This window comes from Physeter macrocephalus, chromosome 6, assembly GCF_002837175.3.
Source record: "Physeter macrocephalus isolate SW-GA chromosome 6, ASM283717v5, whole genome shotgun sequence".
Classification (NCBI taxonomy): Eukaryota; Metazoa; Chordata; class Mammalia; order Artiodactyla; family Physeteridae; genus Physeter; species Physeter macrocephalus.
Window position 1 is genome coordinate 61,720,829 of NC_041219.1, and position 26,176 is coordinate 61,747,004.

Below are 26,176 nucleotides of genomic sequence, written 5' to 3' on the forward strand. Positions count from 1 at the left end.
TCTTGGTCTAATCTTTGTGGTCCCTGGAACCCTTTACGGCCCACAGCTGCAAACAGTTTCCTCAACTTCAGAGCATGGAATCACTGTGACGCGGTAAGTGTCTGTGGTTTAGAGACGATCAAGCATGGGGTGCATGTCCTCCTTCCCTGGGATCTTTGGGTTTCTATTCTGAAGGACTTTGGAACTGTAAACACAGGATTCCTGCGACAGTAAACACCATCAATAGTATCTATACACCTGTGGAATCTTGGAAAATAACTACACTTAGGATTCGTCTCAGCTGTTTAAGTCAAAGATCTTTATTTCCGGTTTCTTTTTAAAGAAAGCTCTTATAAGAATCAGAGATGAAAGATCACACGTAAATCACACTTCTTCCTCAATAATAAAAATATGGTTTCAATAATTTTTAAAAATCAGTTTTTAGGGATCCAGAGAGCTGGGAAAATGCTGCTGGGTTTTTCTGGTCTACCACAGAATTTTCTAAGTCATTTAGAAGGACGCATATGTATTGTGGGTGCCTTATTTCCCTCCACGAGAACAGGAGCCTCAGGATCTGGAAGGTGCTTATTTCAGGAAATTGGCAGTGACTGATTGGCTCTGAAGGAAAGTCGGCCCTACTGGAGCTGCACAGGGAACTTCATTTCCTCCTGGAGGAAGTGGGCACAGATGCAAGCATCCAGCGAGCTCTAGTTCAGCCAATTATTCATTGCTCTTCACCAGCCAGATCTCGTTGCGACGTCCGTAGGGCTTCATGGGAGGGTCATACCCAGTGCAGAAGTAGAAGTCACTCCGGCAGGTGGCTGTACCCTCCAGGGTGGTGCGCAGCTGGGCGGCCCGAGCTACGTAGTCAGTTTCCCTGGCATAACCGCCAAACTGCCTGAGGACACAGAGCAAGTCACTGGTTCAGAAAAGACAGGGTCTCAGAGAGATGGGGGGATGTCAAAAGAGTCACTCACTACTCTTATTACGACAAGCATGCTCTAGTTGTTAAGATTTCAGATCTGCCCCTTCCTACAGGGGTGGACTGAATCTCACTGAGCGTGAGCCTCGTTTGTAAAACAGGGATATGTTTCCTTTTTTCTTCCAATAGGTTATGAGCATTAACTACAATCACGGATGTAAAAAACTCTAATGCAGGGCCTGAAACACACTACATTCGGCCCTCTGCATTGGGGTGTTCTGTACCCGCAGATTCAACCAACTGCAGATTGAAAATATTTGGGGAAAAAAACATTCCAGAAAGTTCCAAAAAGCAAAACTAAATTTGCCACGTGCCATCAACTATTTACATAGCATTTACAGTAATAGGTATTATAAGTAATCTAGAGACGATTTAAAGTAGATGGAAGGACGTATGTAGATTATATGCAAATACTACACCACTTTAGATAAGGGACTGGAGCATCCTTGGATTTTGGTATCTGTGAGGGTCCTGGAACCAGTCTAGAACCAGTACTATAGTCGGTACTAAAGGTGAGCTTCCCTTCCCTTTCTGAAATTTCCTGAAGAGATGGGAGGCTGACTTTTCCCAAAGCCATGCCTTTACCCTTTTCTCTAGCTTCCTCTGCTGCCCCAGTCGCCTCTCTTCCCTGGCTCTCTGTCGCCAGCTGGCGGGGAGGAGAACCAAGGGAGTTAGGGTGGAGCTGGAGCTCATGTTTCTCCCACTGCAGAGCAGTTCTAAGGACAAGTAGCAGCTTTGTTAAAAAAACAGAGCTACCTTGTGACCACCTAGAGGGCTGGGATAGGGAGGGTGGGAGGGAGACTCAAGAGGGAGGAGATATGGGGATATGTGTATATGTATAGCTGATTCACTTTGTTATACAGCAGAAACTAACACACCATTGTAAAGCAGTTATACTCCAATAAAGATGTTAAAACACAGACAAAAAAAACAGAGCTACCAAAGGCAGGGCCCCGAGGCAAGCTTTAAGCATGCCCCAAATAAAGAAATCGCTTCTAATAAATCCCTTCTCCTGCTCGAATCAGGAAAGCCTTCTTTTTCTAGTAAGTAAAGATGATTTTTCCTAAATCAGGCTCTTCTCTTGATGGCAGAGGTGGAGACAGAGAAGCAATAAAGTTTGTCTTTTCACGACTGTTATTCTCTCCTTACGTCACCTGCCTTCGCTCCAAAATTCATCCTGTGACCTACCCTAAATATACCACTCTAAATCTGGGGCTGCATTAAAATCTTTACTAGCGTCAAACACATCCCCATTTCTAACAAGCTTTATGACTCAAAGGTCCGAATCTGCACCAAAGCCAAGATTCGGCCAAATGCATTATCTTGGGTGGGGTTCTCTGACTCACGCTTTGCTCTTCTATAAGCGGTTAGTCATGCTTGCTAAGCATTCAGCACATTGATTACAGGGTTACTGCTTTGAAAATACCCAGGATTTCATCTCTAAGGAGTTGGTTATTCTTATGTCTAGACAATAGCTACAGAACATGGACAGGGCTGAGACCAATCTGGGAGACAGGAGGCTTGGTCCTTCAAGTCTATTGAAGAAAGATTATAAGGCAGATGGAGAAAGGTGAGTTCTAGCTTCATTGAGGCTCAAATGAGATAAAACTGGATTAGGAGGCAGAGGATGAATATTAAGGAAGGATTGTTCTGACAATAAAAGCCTGTAAGACACTGGGCTTATTTTCGAAGAATGTCTATAGATTGAGGACCACCTGTCTGAAACGAAGCAGAGGCCGGATGGGGGTGGGGTGATCAGTTGTTAAATGCCTCTGCAGCCCCCTCTCACGCTGTGATACTAAGCTGTTTTCTAAGCTGCGTAAATCGATGATGGTGGCTCTTTAAGCTACTGGTTTCTACAAACATCCAAAGGAGTGGTCCTCAAATAGCTTCATTCATCAGTTGAGAGGCAAAATGGCTAGTTGTGTGCTCACATCCTACCTCTGCCACCGTCTAGCTCATGGTCTTGGGCAAATGCTTGCATTTCTCTAACCTTCAGGTCCTTCATCTGTTCCGTAGGAATGAGGGGGTCAATTTCAGAAGGCTGTTGTAAAGATTAAAAAAGAGAAAACCATGCAAACTCCTCAGCCTCCTGTGCCCATCACGTGGGAAACGCACAGCAAACAGTAGCTATGGTTGTTACTTTGCAATTTGCTCAGAACAGTCGTTCAGTTCCCTGACACCCGAGGTGAGAGACATAATGGTGATGTAAAGTAAGATCCTGAACCTAGCAAGAGAGCTTAATGATGAAGAACTGGCTCAATTAACAACCTCATCTTCTCAATGAGGCCTCCTCTCAAAATGCTTTCAATCTTGTAACCCCACTCCCCTTCCCCATTCTTCCTTTCCCCTCCCTTCTTTCTTTCCTCCCTCCGTCCTTTCCTATCCTTTTCTTTCTTCAGAACTTCTCACCTTCTAACATACTATATAATTTATTCTAACATACTATATACGTTTTTCATTGTTTATGGTCTGAGGCCCCTGGTAGAATACAGGCCCCATGAGGGCAGGGACCTTTGTCACTCTTTGTCCACTGGTGTATTCTGATCACCTAACACACATACTAGACCTCTTGGCTAAATGAACAGTCTGGGATAAACGACAGAAGTTGCTGTCTTCGGGGTGATAGACCTAAAGATGAGGGCGCTTAAGTCTGTTGGCCTCCATCTTCACTCACTCATAGAATAAAATCTGAAGCACCTACTAAAGGCACAGTGGTGGGAATTCAAACAAACAAAGTGGATGGACTGGGGCCATGTTGGAAAGGGCCTTGAAGGTCACGCTAAGGACTCTGAGCCTGACCTTAGATGCAAAGATGGACTCAGGAAGGGGTTTTAAAGTTAAGGGACTGCCGTGGTCAGACTGTATTTTGGAGAGACCCCTCTGGGGTGGGGGCGTGGAAGGATGAGGGGAAGGGAGTCACAGGAGGCCAGGAACAGCTGACCGAGAGATGACGAAGGCCTGGACAAAGGCAAATGTGGGAGGTGAGCGTGGGGCGGGGGAGAGGCCAGGGCGGGGGCGGGGTGGAGGGGGTCAAGGATCCTCCAGGGCTTCCAGTTAAGTCTCTGAATGGAAACTGACACCGCCAAGCAGAAGAGGGATTTGGGGCTGAAGAGTCCCTTTGGAGAGGAGGGGTGGGTGGGTTTTTCATCTGGTTTGCGGCATATTTCTGTGAAGGTGCCTCGAGGAAACGCATTCGTGCAACAATTACTGAGCCCCTAAGTGTGTGCTGGGCACTGCGAAATCTCCTAGACTTGGGCAGGAACTGGAGTCAGAGATACGACCGGGGAAAGAGACGGGTCTAGCGACAGAAACTTGGGCGTCACCCGTGAGTAGGTGCTGGCTATGGTCACAGCGAAGAGGGAGATGAGGCCCAGGTGGGGAGCATACAGAAAGTCAGCAGGCTGTTCTCAGAAATCCTGGTCTCCCGGTGCTGGGAGGAAGATGAGGACTCGGCAAAGGCCACTGAGAAGGACCCACCTGAGTCCAAGGAGACCCGGCAGAGAGTGATGCGGAGAATGTCATCGTTCAGCGATTCTTAAATTCACTACCAGGAAAAAAAAACAACAAAACCCGTGACTTTTTATATATTTTCCCAGGCTGACTAAGATGCTCATATCGAGGATGAAAATTTTCCTATTGCTTCATCAAGGAAGCATTCTACCGGGAAACGAGCAAAGCTGGATGAGCTGCGGAACACACCCGCGTGCGCTCTCCGCTGCCAGTCCGACCAACGGACCCGAACCCCCATCACAGAACCGCACGAACAAGCCAGAAAACCAAAGCCTCCCAGGCGCAGAGCCCTAAGATGTGAAGGAGGCCCAGCTCTGGCTGCCTCGTTCCCCGGGCTCAGCTTCCACGCAGCACTCGGAGGATAACCACGCTGCACAACCAGCTCTCCAAGCCCACGGGCACATCTGAGTGTGAGTTAAGGAATGCTCGTAAAGCGCTTTGAGCTTCTCAAAGGAAAGAAACAGGACGTCTATACATCATTTCTGCAAGCCTGTTAACAAGTGTCTAAGTCTCCCCCTTCAAAGCTGCTCACCACCAGGGCTCAGGAGTCAGAGCTCAGTATTCCCAAGAATTTGGTTACCATGGGAACCGAGGAAGGACACACATGCCCTGGATTCCAGAGATACAGAAGGAACTGTCTAAACAGGTCTGGAAGAGTTGGGGGGTGGGGGGGTGGGTGATGCAGGCGTCACTGTGGCGGATTAACAGACGGAGACTTTGGTCCAAGGTCAGAGCGTGTTATCTTTCAGGGAGTGCCTGGAGAGGGCAGGCAGCGAGGAAGAGGGGAGATGGACTGACTCCGAGCCTGACCATCCGACGTGGCCTGGAACTTTCACAGTCAACGGGTCAGCACACGTTTGTGGAGAGTCTGCCACGCTTGTGGAAGAGGGGGTGGGGGGGGGGGGGGGGGGGGGGGGGTGGGTGATGCAGGCGTCACTGAGGCGGATTAACAGACGGAGACTTTGGTCCAAGGTCAGAACGTGTTATCTTTCAGGGAGTGCCTGGAGAGGGCAGGCAGCGAGGAAGAGGGGAGATGGACTGACTCCGAGCCTGACCATCCGACGTGGCCTGGAACTTTCACAGTCAACGGGTCAGCACACGTTTGTGGAGAGTCTGCCACGCACATAGCCCCGTGCAAAGCAGGAGAAGCATAAGACGAAGAGCTGATAATTCCACAGCAACAGGAAAGAAGCTGAACACCGTATGGCATTTCATTCAATCAGATTGAACCAGGCTTATGGAGTTGAGCATCGCTCAAGCAGGAGACACACGCTCGAGAGCACAGAGCCGTAAAGACGATGGGGAAGGCTTTCTACCCCGGCGAGGTCTAACTGTAGTGGTCAGGACAGAGACACACATAAAGATTAGGCAGGGCAGGAGAAAACACCGGAACGGAGGTACACACACAATGCTCTGGGGACAGGGAGCGGGAAGGATTGGTTCTGACTTAGAACATGAAGGGGAGGACGCTATGGACGTGACGTCAAGCTGCTATCTCTTGAGCGTCTCTTCTGATGCCGGCAATGAACAACACGACAAAAATTCCTGCCCTCACAGAGCTTCCAATGAGCAGAGGTTGGGGAAGGGCTGAGAGGAGCTGGGCGAGTGAGTGAAGGTCTGGGAGTGGATATTGTACGTGCGTGTGTTTGAGGCGGGGCTTGGGCGGTGTGGGTGGGGTGCTCTGAGGCTAGGCGGACCCCTGGAGTGGGGCTGTGTCCTCCACGGTACACGCCACAACAAGGCATTTTACTAGGCTTCACTGCCTGGCCGAACATTTGGGGACCCAACCCGAAGTCCACCCATCCCCCTTCTTATTTTATTACTACCTTGGGCTGGGTCCCAAACCTCGGACGTGCCTCGGGCAGAGTCAGGCGAGGCCCACAGCCAGAGCCAAACAGCAGGGGGAAGTAGTGCGATCGGTCCTGTGCTTTAGGGCTGGCGGAGACAAAAGGCCATCTCAGAAGAGGCAGATGGGGAGGGACGAGAACCACTAAGGAGGCCTTGGCAACGGTTCAGGCAAGAGGGGATGAGACCGTGGCCGTGCGGATGGAGGGGAAGGCACAGCCAGGAGGTGACTAGGACTCGGCCAGCACTGATATGGAAGATGAAGGAGTCAGCAGGGGTGTGAACGGGATGGGTAGGAGGGAGGGGACCTCTAGGAAGACAGAACACTGGGGGTCAGATGTGGGAAGGAATTTGAGTTGCATTTGGACATGCTGATTTGGGAGCCACCCGAGGAGGTTTCCACGGCGATGCTGCCCAGGGAGCTTGGGATAAAAGGCAGCAGCACTAGCCTTGTTGATCTGGGTTCATCCACCTGGAAATAGTGACCGAAGCCCCTTCCAAGTACTAGACTAAAGGGACAACTGAGCAGCTGTGAGGGGAGTGAATGGTGATGGATTAGGTTTTAGATACAGAATCTTATCACTGGCGGGGCGCTCAGAGGGGGAGGGGCTTAAATAGCAGAGGTACCCAATAAACATTTGTCAAATGCAGCCAAACTTGCCACTTGGGACAAACGTTGCATGCATAATTGTCGCACATCTGTTCAGATGGTATTTGAATTCCTCCAGGGCTAGGGCTTCAGCGCCTCATCGTCTGTCCATTTTACTCTGAGACAGATTATGCCAGAATGTACGTATACATGTATTTATTTATTTATTTTATTCTATTTTTTTGTTTTGGTTGTGCCGCATGGCATGTGGGATCTTAGTTCCCCGACCAGGGATCAAACCTGAGCCCCCTGCATGGGAAGTGTGGAGTCTTAACCACTGGACTGCCAGGGAAGTCCTGAATGTACTTATTTTTGAGTAGAAATAGGCTTCCCTTTAATTTCAGTTCAGATACCACTTCTTATCTCTGGAACGACACTGTCCTGAAATTTCTCGAGACATTTGCTTTTTGTCTGTTTTCCCCACTACAATGTTTCTCCCACCTCAAGGGGCAGACGCTTTGCTTGTTCCCTGCTATATTTTCAGCACCTAAAACGCTTCCTGGCACAGAGCAAGTGAACGGTGAAGATGTGATTTTTTTTGAATGAATGAATGAATGTGTAAATGGCCTCGCCTTTGTCTTCACACTGAGTCTGAGGAATGGTAAGACGTTTAAGGGAGCTGGATGGAGGTCAGGTAGGAGAGTTACTGATGGAAGAGTGACAGCTGAAGCTGCAGCTATCAGGAGGGGCCGAGATCTTGAGGGAGGAGAGCAGAAGGCAAGGTCCAAGACTTTCATTCATTTACTTATTCACCAACTTTTCTGTTTTTAATTTAAAAAATTTTTTAAAGAGCCCTCAAATCCCCCTTTTTGTTTTGTTTTATTTTATTTTTACTTTTTTTGGCTGCGTGGCTTGTGGAATCTTAGTTCCCAGACAAGGGATTGAACCCGTGCCCTCGGCAGTGAAAGCGCAGAGTCCCAATCACTGGATCGCCAGGGAATTCCCCTTATTCACCAACTTTTTTTTTTTTTTTTTTTTTGCGGTACGCGGGCCTCTCGCTGTTGTGGCCTCTCCCGTTGCGGAGCACAGGCTCCGGACGCGCAGGCTCAGCGGCCATGGCTCATGGGCCCAGCCACTCCGCGGCATGTGGGATCCTCCTGGACCGGGGCACGAACCCGCGTCCCCTGCATCGGCAGGCGGCCTCTCAACCACTGCGCCACCAGGGAAGACCTATTCACCAACTTTTAACTGAGCACTTAGAAACCAGCCAAAGGCCCTGCCCGCAAGAACATTCTAGTGAGGGAGAGGACAGTAAATAAATGAACAAATAGGTATATAAAGCAGGTGACAGTAAGTGATGTGAAGAGAACTAAAGCTGAGTAAGGGGGTAGAAAAGGAAGGGGAGCTATTTTCAATAGGATGGTCAGGTGAGGCCCCTGGAAGTTGACACGAGAGCGCTTGGGTGCTGAGCAGGCCAAGTAGGCAGGGCTGTGTTATGTCACCCATGGCCCAAACCTCCTGTGATACAGATGAACGTTGGAACCCTCTAGGAGCTTGGCCTACACTGGTCTGTAGCTCTCCTAGGCAGCAACTGGGAACACCCTAGAGGCTTAGCAGTTGGACCCTTTCTTCCAAACTCCTCTTCCTCTAGGCCGAACTTCCCAAGCTGCTAGTGGCCTCACTTAGGGCCTGGTCATTCAGAGAGAGAAGCAACGTCAGCAGCCCTAGAGGTGCTGCCTCAGGGCCGACAAAGTGCTGTCACATGCACAACCTCACTGGACCCTCCCGAAACTGCGTCCTAAGTTCTATTTTATAAATGAGAAAACTGAAGCTCAGAAACCCAAAGTTATAAAACTCATAATTATTAGAGTTCAGGTTTGAACTCCAGTGTATCGGGAGTAGCTTGACTTTTTTGTTAATTCTAGTAAAACTTGACCTAATTCTCAGAGGGCGGTGAAGTCAGGAAGAGAACAGGCTGGCATTCACTGAGTGTTTCCCTAATGTCTAGCGACATGCAGGCACTTGTGGATATTATATTTCATCCTCACAACAACCCCATGGGGCGCTACTCTTACCCCCATCTCACGGATGAGGACACTGAGTCACAGAGAGGCTCGGTGAGATGCCAAAGGTCCTCTGGCCATTAAGCGGTAGAGCTGAGCTTGGAGCACAGGTCACCCCGACAATGAGCTCCCGTTTCCAACTCTTTCCTTTATACCCAGACATTTCATTAAGATCATGAAAGTCTTGTTAACACCATCCAACCTCTCCTGCTGTTGGTCTCATTGACTTGCACCGAGGAGGCTGAGCTCTAACCTAAGAGGCCTTTATCGAACACAGAGGGAGGACAGCGGTCTGGAATGAGGCCACCCATCATCGAAGTGTGAGGACAACTCTGTTGCCTCTTGTGAATACTGAAAAAACTCTGATCACGTTAATTTTTCATAGCCTTCTATTCATTAAAACAGTATTGGTAATACATACTGCTAATCAATGGACATCCCTTCACAAGGTCATAAAAAAGGAAGACTGAGTTAAGGATGCACTGTGTATTTGAAACAGTACTTGTGCCTTCTATTATGTCATCAACTCTGCCTTCCGCAGAAAGGTACTTTTAAACGCACACTTGACTGTGCAGTGACACCTAGTGGCTAGTTGAGGAATGAACAGATGCTAACTTAGGATCAGATGCTAAAAGGTTAAAAAAAATTCATTGAGCCAGGCTAGATGCCGTCTTTGTCACTTTCCTCTCTGCTTAGGTTGCAGTAAAGGAAACTTCAACAGACCTGGCTTGAATAGTGGCTTTTAAAGAGATTCCCTTTCCCACCGTAAGGAACCAGGGTTCCTTGGAGAAATGGCTAATCCCAGCTCTAGAGCAAGAAATGTCAAGATGTGCTTGAAATATCCTGTCCTACCAGAAACCAAGGAAGTTACTGAAGATTACCAGGGTCATGTCAAAAGGACCAAGAAACCAACTTGAAGAGGTTCCCACTGGCCAAAGATGGGACAGTTTGAGCATCAGTGAGAAAAATAACTGCAAAGAACTGAAACACATCAATTATGTTTGAATTCATATGTTTATATTGGTACTCAAAAACCAGAGATCAACACTGCCTCCCCTTTGGAGGATGTTAAGAAATGAGATAATTATTCTGAAAACTGATAAAGAGAAGGCATCAAGCTAAAGAGAAGGTATCTGGCCTTTTTTCTACAACTCTATCTCAGAGAAACCAAATAGTAGATGAAGGGAAGTTTCTCTTTACCAAAGTACTCTGGCGAAAAAATGAAGAAGCAAAAATAGAGAATATTATCATTTGACAACCTCTAAGGAAACATGGCATCTGGGAAATGGTGATCTAAGGTCACTAATATCACAAAAACAGAGGCAAGCAAACATCATGAGCCCCTGATGGAGGTACACAAAACCATCTTTGAAATATCCTTGCCCCAAACTCAAACTTGAATCTGATTATGCCTCTAGTTCTGACTACTAATTTCAGGCAATACAGGGGCAGAGAAACATGTTAAAATGCCACAGTAAGGAAACCAGCAAAATTCAGACTGTGGGAAACACTAGGATAAATGATCCATAAACAGCAAGGAAAAATGAAAACGTGTGGTGGTGAGAAAATCAACAGATAAATAAAAGCTTAAAAGATGTACCAACCAATTGCAATGGATGCATCTTATTTGGATCCAGATTCAAACAAACTGTAGGAACAAATTATGAACTAGTAGGAGAAAACTGAACACTGGATATTTAAAGTTATTATAACCGTAATGAATTGTTAAAATTTTAGGAATAATAAGATATTATTTTTGTATTTTTAAAAAGTCTTCAGCAGTCACAATGAAATATTTATGAATGAAATAATATAATGCCTGGAATTTGCCTAAAAATAATTTAGGGTCAGGACCAGGTTGAAGTTGTGAGGATACACATGACACAAAATTGGCCTTGAGTTAATTATCATTAAAGATGAGTGATGGGTACGTAGGGTTTCATTTTCTTATTCTATCTTTCTATAAGTTTGAAGATTTCCCTACTAAAAAGTTAAAGGCAAAAGAAAAAAATTGGACCAAGCTATTAGCCTGGGTTTGGAAAAAGAAATGATTAGAAACTAGTCCATTCTGCTTGAAGTCTTATGTGACCTGATTTAATCATGTCAACCTCATTTCTTATGAAATAAGAAGGGGCAAAGAGAAAGAATTACTGAAACCTACTACAGGTCATAAACATTAAGCAGTTTATAAATAGCATCTCAGTAAATACTGAAAGATAGTCTTTAACAATAATACTATGAGGTAGATTATATTATCAGCCCATACAAGATGGGAAAACCAAGTCTTATAGAGGCTGAGTAACTTCCCAAGCATCATCCAGGATTCAAACTAAAATATACTTGTTCATCATATTACACCAGGCTGCCTCCCAAGACACAGGAAAGAGGATGGAGAGGACAGAGTGGGAACTAGGATGAGACAGCTGAGACACCTGGGACTCAAGATTTAAGGAGGTGCTCACTCTCAGGGCCAACCCTACATACACTTGGACAACTGTGAGACTGAGTGTCTCCTTAAATTTTGCACAACAGGTGCGCCCGCTTCCTCACCCTAGTCCCAGCCCTGGGAAAAGATAGTCTAGGTAGTCTTTAAATAGAGTGTGCTTTCCCTGCAGCCTCTGCAGTGAAGGCTGGAAAGTCTGAATGAGGGCTGGAGCAGAAGAGGTGGAGGCTCCTGTCACACAGGAGGATTTTAACAACTGGGGAGTCACTGATTATCTAGAAGAGACCTGGCTTCCGAAGGGAGGTTGAGGTCTAAAGAATAAAATCATGCAACCACTTGCACCTGTTATTCTCTAAAGTCAAGGGAACTGGACCCCAAGTAAAGTCCTGGAAACAGGACTAGAATAATAGGAGGCACATGTGCTCTGCTGAAAGGCCCACAGACCATGAATAACTAAGGCGGTAGCAGTCCGGCTCTGGCAAATGCTCTCTGCCCTTCTGGCATTCAAGGGGAGTGTGGGGTAAAAATGAAGTATCTCTAGTCCTTTACGCTCCCCAGACACTCATGACCCCAAACTACAGGTTGACTTAGATATTCTCTGAATCTCCCAGAACCCTGCTGTGGCTAATGTAGATGTTCAGCTTAAGCTGAGGGGATATTCTCTATATCCAAATCAGTTTGGCAACTGGCAAAGGCGTTTACTTAGATACAGTGCAAATGTTTGTGTGCTGTAGGCTGAAGAAATTCAAGAAGAAAGTCAGTACTCAGTATTTCTTAATTCATCAATAATATGAATTTAGAAAGAGAAATTAAGAAATAATCCCATTTACAATTGCATCAGAAAGAACAAAATACCTAGGAATAAATTTAACCAAGGAGGTGAAAGATCTTTACACCGAAAACTATTAAGACATTAATGGAAAATCTGGAGAAGACACAAATAAATGGAAAGATATTCCATGCTCATGGTTTAGAAAAATTAATATTGTTCAAATGTTCATATTACCCAAAGCAATCTACAGATTTAATGCAATCCTTATTAAAATTTCAATGGAATTTTTTACAGAAATAGAAAAACAATGTTAAAATTTGTATGGAACCACAAAAGACCCTGAATTGCCAAAGAAATCTGGAGAAAGAAGAACAAAGCTGAAGGCATCACATTTCCTGATTTCAAACTGTATTACAAAGCTATCATAATCAAAACAGTATGGTATTGGCATAAAAACAGATACAAAGATCAACGGAACAGAACAGAGAGTCCAGAAATAAACCCAGGCATACATGGTCAACTAATTTACAACAAAGAAGCCAAGAATGTACCATAGGGAAAGGACAGTCTCTTCAATAGATGGTGTTGGGAAAACTGGACAGCCACATGCGAAAGACTGAAACTGGACTACTATCTTACACCATACACAAAAATCAACTCGAAATGGATGAAAGACTTGAACATAAGACCTGAAACTGTAAAATTCCTAGAAGAAACCATAGAGGGTAACCTCCCTGACATCGGTCTTGGCAATGATTTTTTTGTATTTGACTCTGAAAACACAGGCAACAGAAGCAAAAATAAACAAGTGGGACTACATCAAGCTAAAAACCATCTGCACAGAAAAAGGAAACCATCCACAAAATAAAAAGGCAACATATTAAATGGGAGAAATTATTTGCAAATCATATATATGTAATGGGTTAATATCCAAAAAATATAAAAAACTAATATAACTCGAGAGTAAAAAAACCCAAACAATCAGATTAAAAAGTGGGCAGAGGATCTGAATAGACATTTTTCCAAAAAAGATATACAAATGGCCAAGAGGTACATGAAAAGGTGCTCAACATCACTAATCAGCAGGGAAATGAAAATCGAAGCCACATGAGATGTCACCTCACACTTGTTAGAATGGCTATTATGAAAAAGACAAGAAGTAACAAGTGCTGGTGAGGATGAGGAGAAAACGGAATCCTTCTGCAGTGCTGGTGGGAATGTATATTGGTGCAGCCACTATGGAAAACAGTATGGAGGTTCCTCACAAAATTAAAAATAGAACTACCATATGATCTAGCAATTCCACTTATGAGTATATATCTGAAGGAAATGAAATCACTAGCTTGAAGAGGTATCAGCACCCCTATGTTCACTGCAGCATTATTTACCATAGCCAAGGTGTAGGAATGACGTAAGGGTCCATAGACAGAAGAATGGATAAAGAAGATGTGGTACATACATACAATGGAATATCATTTAGCCATAAAAAGAATGAAATCTTGCCATTTGCAGCAACATGGCTGGACTGTGAAAGCATCATGCTAAATGAAATAAGTCAGAGAAAGGGAAATACTGTATAATCTCACTCATATGTGGAATTAAAAAAAACAACAACTGAACTCACAGATGCAGAGGACAGATTGGTGATTGCCGGAGGGTGGGGAGGTGGAGGGTGGGAGAGCTAGCTAAAGGTGGTCAAAAGGTAGAAACATCCAGCTATAAGATAAATTAGTTCTGGGGCTGTAATGTACAGCAGTGACCACAGTTAACAATATTGTACATTGTATCGTATATTTGAAAGTTACTAAGAGAGTGGATCTTAAAATTTCTCATGGGGACTTCCCTGGTAGCGCAGTGGTTAAGAATCCACCTGCCAATGCAGGGGACACGGGTTCGAGCCCTGGTCTGGGAAGATCCCACATGCCGCGGAGCAACTAAGCCTGTGCGCCACAACTACTGAGCCTGTGCTCTAGAGCCCATGCTCTGCAACAAGAGAAGCCACCGCAATGAGAAGCCCGCGCATTGCAATGAAGAGTAGCCCCTGCTCGCCGCAGCTAGAGAAAGCCCGCGTGCAGCAACGAAGACCTAATGCAGCCAAATAAAGAAATAAATTTGTAAAAAACAAAAAAAATTTCTCATCTCAGGAAAAAAATTTGTAACTTTGTTTAATGAAGGATGTTAACTAAATGGTGGTAATCATTTCATAAGATAAACATATATCAAAGCATTATGTTGTATTTTAAACTAATGCAATATTATATGTCAATTCCATCTCAAAACTGGAAAAATAAATGCAAATGCTCACTGCAGATGATTCAAGTGCTACCTGTGTATGCCTAAAGAATCGTTTCCTTACATGGAATAGACAGTGATGCCTTCCCTGTCTTCGATCTTAATGCTGTCATCGCTGGGAGCTGGTGGGTTGCTTTGAAACTCACTTGGAATCCGGAACCAGACTTTTAATTTCTTCTGTAGGGACCCATCGGCACTGGGGAACACGGCAAAGGAAATAGGAACTGTCATCCCCATCCCGATTCCTGAAAACACAAAACCCCACAGAGGGACGTGGGTGTTAGAGTCAGAACCTGCTCAGGCCCATGGACCATCTGCTGGTCTCATTCTTCTTCCGAGACAATATTTGTTGTTCTTGAAATTTATAATAAGTATTTCAGGCATTAAAACATATCATCAGGGCTTCCCTGGTGGCGCAGTGGTTGAGAGTCCGCCTGCCGATGCAGGGGACACGGGTTCGTGCCCCGGTCCGGGAAGATCCCACGTGCCGCGGAGCGGCTGGGCCCGTGAGCCATGGCCGCTGAGCCTGCGCGCCCGGAGCCTGTGCTCCGCAACGGGAGAGGCCACAGCAGTGAGAGGCCCGCGTACCGCAAAAACAAACAAACAAAAAACATATCATCAGACACAGACAAAACACCTCTTATTTGTATATATTGGAGGTAAGGGCATAGTGATTCAACTCGTCTGGAAAAAATTATTTGGTAAATATATATTTAAGACTGTAAATACATCAGTATCTAATTACTTCCTATCTAATTGTTGATTTTAATGAAATAATCCAAAATACGGAAAAGGCTACAGGTAATAAGATTTTCCCTGCAGCAGAATTTATAATTGTGAAAAATTGGGATTCATATAAATGTTCAAAATAGGAATATGTCTAAGTAAATGATAGGCACGTGATGCAATCTGATTTATCTATTAATAGTTATGCTCAGGACGATTTAGCTACAGTGTAAAATACTTATGAAATAAGTGACAGAAGCAGGATGTATTGCACAAACACTATGATTACGTTTTAAAAACCTATTAAAAAGCCCTAAAAAATACATTCGAAGGCGACAATGATTATATTAGAAAAGATGGATTAGGGGCGCTGTTCTGTTATTTTCAAAATTTTTTAATGAGTTTATAATTTTTACACATATTTTCTTCTAAAGAAAATGTTATGACAGTGCCAAGAAGGAAAAGATTTCTTCTTGACCTCCTACTGGTCAACTTATGTCCAAAGCCTGATTACTTTGGTCCTAGTAAATGTTACTAAGGTTAATACTAGTTTCTAATTTTCTCAATTATCAACTTGAGATATAGCCTAAAAATTCAACACATTGTCTCTTTTTTCACCTTGTGTTCTGACCCATTTTGGGTTTGCACTGATTCCAAAGTGCAGGACAAATTAGAGAGCTAAAGAGTTAAATTGGTATTTGAATAAGGTTTAAATAAGGTTTACATGCTAATAGGCACACTGAAACTTCAGGCCTCTCATTTTAAAAACAGGGAGGCAGCCAGCACAGACTGCCAAGTCTTTTTATTTATTTATTTGTTTGTTTGTTTGTTTATTATTTTTAGGCCATGCCACGAGGCTTGTAGGATCTTAGTTCCCCGACCAGGGATCGAACCTGGGCCCCTGGCAGTGAGAGCGCCGAGTCCTAACCACTGGACCGCCAGGGAATTCCCATGGACTGCCAAGACTTTAAGAGGGGAGCAGCCTAAGAATTCTCAGGCTCTTTATTTGCCAGAACAGAGCCAGGGACCTTCCATAATCGTCACTCACTGATCCTCAGTATCGCCACACAATCTGAGCTACCGGGGGGCTGGCTCTGGAGATTTCCAGCCTGGGGGCAGAGGTCTCATGTCAGAAGCTGGCCTTGTTCTGTGGCCTGGCATATCGTGGGCACACCTTACCCAGTCTACCAACCCAAAGACATGGTAAGCACTGTAGGGTTAAAAAATAACAAATAAACAAACAAAGAAACAAACAAACAGCGTTGTGTCTCCACACCTGGAAGAGAAGCATGAACTCAGTGCTACTGAGCAGGGATCCCACAAAGTCGGGGGAGGCTGGCATGAAGTCAGTGGGTCTCCCCAGAGCCTCCCTGCCCACGGAGCACAGCAAGTTCGTGTGCCACTGAAACAGGTAGTGACAGGTGCCTTGTGGTCCCTCCCTGTGTTTTCCATAGAGGACGTGAGACTATGCGGCCCTGGCCTATGAGACCAGAGCCAGTCCTTCAGGGATACTCACCCTTGTCATTGGTGCCTCCCACATACTTCACGACTTTGGGCATTGCTTCCCGTAGAGCCTCATCCACGGGCTTATCAGTCACTTCCACGGTGGCAAACTTCCCACCTTCACAGGCCCTCTCCTCATAGGAGACCTCTCCCTAGAGGCAGAGAATATGCAGCACTTAAGAGATATAAAGTAGCAACCTGTGATGACTCTAGAAACAGTGAAAGTCCAGTTACCAGAGGCACACACTGCTAAGGAACTTTCCATAAAGAGCCCAACTGTGGTGACAGGGAAGAGACAGGCCAGAGAATGAAGGGCCATGACAAACAGATTCTGAGATTTCTTACAGATGTAGATACAGCAGAAGAAACTTCATATAATTAATATCCACAGATAAATAATAGAAGATATTACAACCCAAACCACCGAGAACATCCCCAGAATGCTATAAAAATAGACCGTTCTGAGATCAAAGAGCTCTGGGAAATTAAAAATATAACAGACAGGAAAAATTCAGTGGAAAGGCTAGAAGAGAAAATTGAAGGAAATATTCTAGAAAGTCAAGTAAAAAGGCAAAGAAGTAGAAAATAGAAAAGAAAATCAAAGGATCAAGCCAAGAGATCCAAGCTCTGAATAACAGAAGACCCAGGAAAAGAGAAGAGAAAATTGCGAAGGAGGAAACAAAGAAATACAGCAACAATCCCACAAAACTCTATGGCCCCAAGATTAGCCTCAATCTAGTAGAAGGGCTGCAGTTCAAGAAGAATCAGAGTAGTTCTTTTCACACTGTACTCCCATATGCAATTCATCTTCCCAATCTGCCTCACTAAGTCACACCCCCATGCCCCTCAATGACCAGCTGCACTGTCACTTCTCCCCCAAACCCTTCCTCCTTGGCAGTGATCCCCTCTCTGTGTTGAGTCTCTGTCCTAAGGTCATTACCCTTTCCCTATAGACCCACACAGCTCTCTTTCACCCCTCTTCCTCCTCCACACCATTTGATGTCTCATATGAAATAATTTTGAATTCCTGAACATACTGTAAGGCAGCGCTTTCAAACTTTAAAGAAAACCACAATCCATAACAAGAAATACATTTGTACACCACACCCTATCATGAACATACACGTTTGAAGCAAAGTTTCACAAAATAACACTTTACCCTTATGGACTGGATGTATTATGATACATGTCTTTTCTTTTTAAATTGAAGTATAGTTGATTTAGAATATTGTGTTAGTACAGCAAAGTGCTTCAGATACACATATATATATATATATATATATATTCTTTTTCAGATTCTTTGCCCTTATAAGTTATTACAAAATATTGGGTATAGTTCCCTGTGCTATACAGTAGGTCCCTGTTGGTTATCTATTTAATACATATAGTAGTGTGTGTATGTTAATCCCAAACTCCTAATTTATCCCTCCCCCACCTTACCCTTTGGTAATCATAAGTTTGTTTTCCATGCCTGTGGATCTATTTCTGTTTTGTATAAAAGTTCATTTGTATCATTTTCTTAAAGATTCCACATATAAGCGATATCATATGATATATATCTTTGTCTGACTTCACTTAGTATGATAATCTCTAGGTCCATTCATGTTGCTGCAAATGGCATTGTTTCATTCTTTTTTATGGCTGAGTAATGTTCCATTGTGTATATACACTACATCTTATTTATCCATTCAACTGTCGATGGATATTTAGGTTGCTTACATGTCTTGGCTGTTGTAAATAGTGCTGCAGTGAACATTGGGGTGCATGTACCTTTTCGAATTATGGTTTTTTCTGGATATATGCCCAGCAGTAGGATTTCGGGATCACATAGTAGCTCTATCTTTATTTTTTATTTATTTATTTATTTTGCAGTACGCGGGCCCCTCACTGTTGCGGCCTCTCCCGTTGCGGAGCACAGGCTCCGGACGCGCAGGCCCAGCGGCCACGGCTCACGGGCCCAGCCGCTCCGCGGTATGTGGGATCTTCCCGGACCGGGTCAGGAGCCCGCGTCCCCTGCATCGGCAGGCGGACTCTCAACTACCGCGCCACCGGGGAAGCCCAATATCTTTAGTTTTTAAAGGAACCTCCATACTGTTCTCCATAGCGACATGCCTTTTCTTTCTATCCTGTTTATTTCTATTCTGCTCTACTCAAGTGAATTTTAGTCTAGTCCACTAAAAGAAAAAAAATCTTGATCTATATTGATTTTACTATCTGGTAATGGAACACCAGTACAGTTTGAAAAATCTGCTAGAAGGTCTTTGTGGACAGAAACTATATCCCAGAGCTTTACATGTTAGATGCTCAAAAGATATTTATTTATTGATTAAGGAGGTACCTCTCTTACTAATGATTATAAAAAATAGACACATGATAGAAGACCTGGCTGCCCCAGGCTGGTCGAACAGTCCTTCCTACTACATCTTAGACTGAAGGTTCAACTTCCAAGGGGATATAATGAATCTCTAGAGGAGGGTAGGACTGAGTGGCCTATACAGTCTGAAAAAGTACACTTAATATTATAATCTTATACCCAGAATGCAAAAACACCTATTGTTTTTGTAATGCAAAATTGAAGGAGAGTAGTGAGAAAGGGGTCAGGGAAATCTGAACATAAACCCTGAGTGCCAATTTCATATACTTCCCTCCACATGGGGCAGGGGAAATTGCACCAGACCAAGAATCGAGAGGCCACAAATTGGCCTTGACTTTGGGGCACTGTGCCTACTAATTCTGAGGACTGCTATGAGGCCCTCCCCTTAGTGAGTCTGACACTTCCAAAGAGCCTTCAGTAGCAAATTGTGTTACGTAAACTTGGGGTATTTTGCTCTTTCTGGCTCCGTCTGTCATAGTAGAGACCAGACCCAGCCTTCTTTGGAGGTCCCACTGAGTCTTGCCACTTAAAACGTTTTAAATTCCAGAAATGTCACTCTGTGAGTCACAGAATTTCAAGGTTCACCCAATCAAAACTAATTTTACCAAAGAGGAAATGAAGAACCAGAGAGACTGAGTTGCCCAAGACCACACAGCTGCTGAGTGGTGAAGCTGGAACCAGAATTCAAAGCCCCAAACTCTGGTCTAATGCTTGCCACAAGGCTCTATGCTCCACAGGGGATGAATTGGGTATTTTTTTAACCTCTTTCTGTAGCTACTGAGGTAATTATTTCTGACAGACATTTGTAGGTTCGTGTCACACTCAGAACAGGGTCATCAAAAGTCATTCAATGCAGCTCCTTCTCTTACAAATGAAGAAACCAATGACCAATTCTCACGGGAGAAAGAGCTGGCTGGCTCTCTCCTTTGTTTTCTTTCCTTCTTTTATTCATTCAACCAACAACTAAAGAGATGAAAGTCATGGTCCTTGACATCAGGAGGCATGGTCTAATAGAAGTAGCCAGGAAAACAGGCTATAATCTGACGATATGTTTAAGGGGAGAGGTGCTCCAGGGCAGTGTGGGAGTATGGAAGAGGACCACCTAGGTTAGTCTGGGGGACATGGGTGTCTGTTTACAAGTTTGGGTAGGCCAAGCTGAATTTGAGGTGCTTACAGATCATCCAACTGGACATTCAGTCACCGATGCATTGATTCATCGAATAAACATCTACTGAAAACCTCTGCCAGGTGCTACAGATTTGGAGATTAATATGATACGGGCAGTCTCGTTGGATGGTTAGAAGAATTATGTAATTCTTCTATAATTATATATATATATATATCATTATATGTATATAATGACATATATATAATTACTCATAATTATATGATGTAGTAAATGCTCTGATAGTTTAGGGAGGGCAATTTCAGGTAGCGGGCACCCTAGGGGTACAAGCAAAGAGCTGAAGAACATTATGATGATGGTGAAAAATATAAGTAGTTCACTGCCACTGGAGCAAGAACTGTCCAGCAGGGCATGGCAAGAAAGGAGGCCAGAGACTCTGGCAGGGGCCAGATTTCCGAAGATCTGAGGGCTCTCACAGGGAGTTGGATTTTGGAACCATTGGTCCAATGATGGTGATCTGACAGCAAGGCCATTTCATCTACCCCAAATTAGTTCAACCTACTTTTGTGATCTAAATATAGGGTTTGGCAGGTGTGTCTGGGTCTTGAGTGAGCATGTTCTCAGCTGTTCCCCGAGGCAGAAAAGTCCACGGCCAGAAAGGAACGGCTGCAGAGAAAGGAATCCAGTTGGATTCAGGGAGCCCAGCCCCCATGATAAGTCTACCATCCTTTAAGGCTGAGCTTAACTCTACCTCTTCTTCCTGAATGATCCTGCCTTCCCATGAACTTCAAAGACAGGTGACACTAGAGCTGGAAGGGCGCTTACAAATCCATTGGTTCATCTGTCTCCCGTTACAGATGAGCAAACCGTCCATTGTACAGTTGGACACATGGGTCTGGACTCAGCAGGGGCCTGGCTCAGTTAGGATGCATCAGCATAAGAGGCAACCAACGCTGTGAATGAGGCTGTGTTGCCAGGGAACATACACAGCGCATTCTATATACATTAACCACGTTAATTAATCCCCCGCCTAAAAGCTGTCATTCACCAAGTTCTTAACTCATCTGTGATGGTCCAGGCACCACTGAGCTTCTTCCTACTTTGCCGGCCATACCCAGAGCACCTCCTCACTGGCCTTCTGCTATTTCCTTCAATGCCACGGTCATTCCTGCCTCAGGGCCTCCATACCTGCCTCTTCCTCTGCCTGGGGGATTCCTGTCCTGTCTCTGCCCAATGAATCCCCCACTCACCCAACAGGTCCCAACCTAAAAGTCACTTCCTCAGAGAGGATCCCAGTCTAAAACAGGTTCCCCATGATATTTCTATAGGCCCTTGTATTTTCTCAACATAGTATATTGTGATTATAATTGCAATGGAATTATAATGGAATATAATTACAATGGAAATTGTAATGGAATAATAGTGTGTTTAATCTCCAACTGCAATCGTAAGCCCCATGGGGTCAGGGACTGTCTGTATTGTGTACCGCTGTATCTCCCAGCATCTAAGACCACGTCTTACACATATATATAGTAGGCCCTCTATAAGGATTTGTGGGAAAGGAGGCTGTGGAGTGAAGCCTGGCTTTACTCTAATGAAAAGGAATATGGTAGCCATAGCTGGCTGGAGAGATGAGAACCTAGCCTAACTATATATATCCATCCTGGAGGAAGGTTGTGCCACATTGTCTGAAGGTGGTTCTCCAACAGGTACTGCCTGTTTTCACAGCATCTATGTCTGTAACTTCTCATTTGAACCACTGGATCACTATGAAAATTTAGCTTTGCGAGATGGGTATTAACCAACTATTCTGATTTTCCAGGGAGCTGAATTTAAATAGAGTTCTATTTCTGCAGAAAATAAAGCACCTACGTTAACACTGTTAGCGCATGTGATTCTTCAAATTTAACATCTTGAGTGCATTTCCTTGTTACGGGTAACAAAATAATGGCCTTGCTTTACCCCACATTCAGCTAGCTTGTGCTCCTACGTCAGTAACTAGATGAGGATTTCAGCCAGTGGCCACAAATAGCAGTTTTCAACATTCAGTGGGAACCCCGGTCAAGTTCAAGTCCCAGACAGAGACGTTGCAAGAATGCCTCTTGCTATGAGATTTGCAAGGTCCTCTGCGAGGCTGTTTGTTTTCTCTTGCCACCTGCTGCGGTTGGTATACGTGCTGATTTTGGAAGCCAGCTTTCTCGCTATAAGAAAACAACAATTATTGTAATAATGATCAACCTAACTGAGTACTTTCTATGTGTCACGTATTATTTTAAACAACCCTGTGAAGAAGTAAGTGTTTTTATCTTCATTTTCGGATGAAAACAAGAGGTTAAGTAACGTGCCCAAGCTACAGTGGCAAGAGGTGGGGTAAGGATTCCAAGCCAGGCAGTGGGGTCCTAATCAATGTGCACAGGCCGCAAACAAATCCCATAAAGATGTCCATTACTAATATCAGTCCTGCTCTCAGAACCCACAAGACCCACCCAACCCCACACAGAGAGCTGTGCATCCTCCACCCTCCCCAAGCAACGCAGAAGGACCTGATAAGGTCCGCAGCAGCCCGGGCCTCCCCACCAGGTGCCTGGAATCAGCCCTGAACATCTGGTTGAGCCTGCCTTTGAGCTACATGGGGCACCCTGTGTAATATATTCATTCGCCCAGGAAAGTGAACAACGGCTTCTGACCCAGACTCCTTCCAGGAAGAGAGAGATCATTTCAGAAAGAGACTCTCTTCACAATAACAACACCCTGAATTTGTATATTTTTTTAAAAAAGATTACAAGAAGCTTCGACTGTTTAATTAATTGTCACATAAGGCATTGTCATTCTCATCTTACAGCTGAGCAGTTTCAGGGTTCAGAGTGGTTGAGAGGTTAAGTAACTTAACCCAAATCACCTGGAAAACTAAGGGAAAGCTAACAATCATGTGCTAGGTATTTTGTTGAACAATTTACAATTGGTTTTCTCCTTTAAATTTCAAAACAATGTTATAAGACGTGGCTTATTACTTTCCCGCATGATTAGCATCAGAGAGGTTAAGGGGGCTGTGACCACGAAGCTAGTAAGAGTGGAGCTGAAATGAGTTCCAGCATAATGCTATTACTACATTTGTAGGGTGTATTCGTTTACAAATCATTTTCATGTTTCTTAAACAATTTAATATTTCTAGCAACTCTGGGCGTGGATGGCGAAGATATTTTGATACCCTTTCTACAGTTGCAAGAACTGAGGTTCATTCAGGTCAAATGATTTGCTTCCGCCTCCATATTCTTATCAAATGGTGAGGGAAGATGCTTATCAGGGAGCTGCATTTATCCCTGGAGACACCAAATCAGTGGCAGGTGACACTGTATTATAAGGGGCTAACAGAAAACCAAATGACTGGAGTATTCTGAACAGAGGCACCTTGATTCAGAGAATTGATTTCACAGATCATGAAAGAGCCGAGATGCCCAAAAGGGACAGCGAAGCAACCCTGAGGTTAGTAAGCGCCCTACAGAGGTAGAGGGAGGGTGATCTTTTACCTGAGCTCAGATACCTGGATCACTTGGTGAGAACTAGAACCACGGTGGCCTGGCTAGCAAGAACTGGAGCCCCAGAGAAGCTCCTGCTTCTAGAGACCTGATAGGGAGGAGAAGGAGAGGGAGAAATACCCCGGGGCCTCTCCCTTCTTCCTGCCCTCCTATCTCCCTCTAGTGCCCCCCACTGGGAGCCCAGACCCTCAGCCTGCATTGCAAATAATTGTTAACACCAAAGACAAAGTGAGCCCAATTCTACTACAGAAAGGAAAGTTCTCTGCAAGCTGTGGGTAACACGTGGATTCCTCAAGTGTCAAGGCCAACGAGGACCCTAGAGGTCATCGGGCCGAGTCCACAGATTGGTATACACACAGGCGACATCCCACCACAGACAGATCCTCCTGCCTACCTGACCCGCAGGGTTTACAAACATTTGTAACAGTTAAAACGGACACAGTTGTCCTACTTAAAACCATAGCCTCACCCCTAACACTCTCTAGTCCCTCCCCCCGTTCCCTGCTTTATTTTTGACCACAGCACTGATCACCACCTGATACATGAAATATTTGACTTACTTGTTCATTAGTCACTAAAAGAGAAGTTCCATGAGGACAGGGGTTTTTGCCAGTTTTGTCCACTGCTTTATCCCCGTTGCCTATGAGTACCTGGCCCACTCAACAGTTATTTGTTGAATGAATAAATTTTAAATTTAGAGATTTCACATGAAGAGTCTGGATTGCTGGTTTTCCTTAAAAAACCAGCAATCCTGGTTCACATCACTGCGTGACAACTGCCTGGAATTACCCTTTGCAGATGGGGACTTGAGTTCTCTGTCTCCAACTTGCCTCAGTTCGCACCGTGCCTTATAGTTTGTCACTCATTTTCATTACGTGCCTGGCTGCTTGTAGGCACCTGAATAGGTCACCTTTGATCAGGGCTAAAGTCCTTATTCTACATAAGGCTAAGGAAACAGATATAGACAGATGAAGTAACAGGCCTCTGGCTATAGCTGCTTGAAGAGTCCAGACTCTAGTTGAGGGTTTTTGTGTGATGATCAATGTAATGGGTACCTGACTTCGGCCCCCCAGACAACACGGTCCTTTAACAGAAGAAGCACTGGGCAGGGAGCTGAGTATACAGTCGCGAGGTGCGCAAAGTACCTGTCCACAAGGAGATTATCTTCTAGTGGCAGATTTCTTGTTTTCAGGGGGCAGTCCAATTTGCCTGGGTGAGCACTAATGTTAATTTGGGGGAAAACTGCAATGATGCCCTCCTCATCCTGTATTCTAGGCGTCCAACTCCCATAGACCAACAAGCCATTTGACAGCTCTGGGCCTTTGCAGGGCTCTTCTTGTCTCTGTGCATTCCTGCACATCCCTGAGGCCTAGCTGCCGGCACTTCCTCTGCGCAGGCCCCACTATCACCCGCCGGCAGAACGGACTGCTCCTTCCCCTGCGCTCCGGGCCTTGAACAGTTACCTCCTTCGCAGCGCAGATCTTGTTCTTTTATATTCAGTTCTCCACCAAGGACAGTCTGGGAGTTTCCTAAGGACAAGCACTTTTCCAGTCTTTCCTGCAACCGAAGGCCTCTCAGCGAACAAATATTCATAAAGTTTGGAATGTTTAAATGGACGAATGCATTCAAGAGGCGCAGTCCATCTCGGTAAGCTGGGATTCTCCCCTCAAACCCATCCTGCCTCTTTGTCTCCCCTCCTCCCAGCAGAGCCCTTCGCTCCGCTGCACCCGACCTCCTACTCCCCTCCTTCCCAGTCCAAGCGCTGGGCATCGGAGGGCCGTGGCCACGGCAGACGCCAGAACGCACAATCCCGGGCACGTTCCTGCCCCACCTGTCCATGCTCCAGCCGCGAACAGGGTGCGGTGGGCGCGGCCCCCCTTCCGGTCCCCGGCAGCCCTGTGGGCCTACCTTGTCCCCTTTGCTCAGGATCTGCCAAGGCCAAGTCTCTACGCTCCCAAACAGCGAGTTCTTGATCACGCCCAACATGGTGTCGCCGCGGCGCTCTGGATGTGCGGGCAGAAGCTGGGTGGCAGCTGCGGCTGGCGTCAGCTGGTCTACCCGGAGGGAGAGGCGGGGGGGAGGGAGGGGCGTGACGGATGGGCGTGGCGAGCGGGGAGGGTGTAGCGTGACGAATGGGCGAGGCGAGCGGGGCGCCTCGGGCTCCGCCCCTCGGAATGCGCTCGGGGAGGTGGGACTCGGCGGGAGGGGCGGAGCGGGGGCCGCGCTCTGCTTTCTCCCGGCCGCCCGTCAGGGGCGCGGGGCGGTGGGTAAGCCGGGCGACGTCTGCTCGTCCTGCCTCCTGTACTGACCTGACGTCTTTCCTGGGGACCTGAAACAGATGCGCCCCGGTGTGGGATTTAGGCAGCGGTGGTGAACACCCCTCTCCTAACCCTCCCAGACTGTCCCCCGCCGTGTCCTCTCTCAGGTACCTGG

At 45.5% G+C, this 26,176-nt stretch overlaps 1 protein-coding gene across 3 annotated transcripts; it reads right to left on the reverse strand.

The window, feature by feature from the left end:
• Positions 1–25,794, reverse strand: HEBP1 (heme binding protein 1). Of its 3 annotated transcripts, none has more exons than XM_028491040.2 (5): positions 25,652–25,793; positions 16,721–16,859; positions 14,543–14,723; positions 6,301–6,409; positions 714–877 (listed from the first exon to the last, which is right to left on the reverse strand). In XM_028491040.2, the coding sequence occupies exons 1-5, from the start codon at positions 25,727–25,729 to the stop codon at positions 848–850; spliced, it is 537 nt and encodes a 178-aa protein (XP_028346841.1). In that variant the 5' UTR covers positions 25,730–25,793; the 3' UTR covers positions 714–847. The 3 variants fall into 3 exon arrangements, with proteins under 3 accessions (XP_007125883.2, XP_028346841.1, XP_028346840.1); XM_028491039.2 differs by lacking the exon at positions 714–877 and adding an exon at positions 2,273–3,005 and having other exon boundaries at positions 25,652–25,794; XM_007125821.4 differs by lacking the exon at positions 6,301–6,409 and having other exon boundaries at positions 1–877; positions 25,652–25,792.
• Positions 25,795–26,176: the final 382 nt, after the last annotated feature.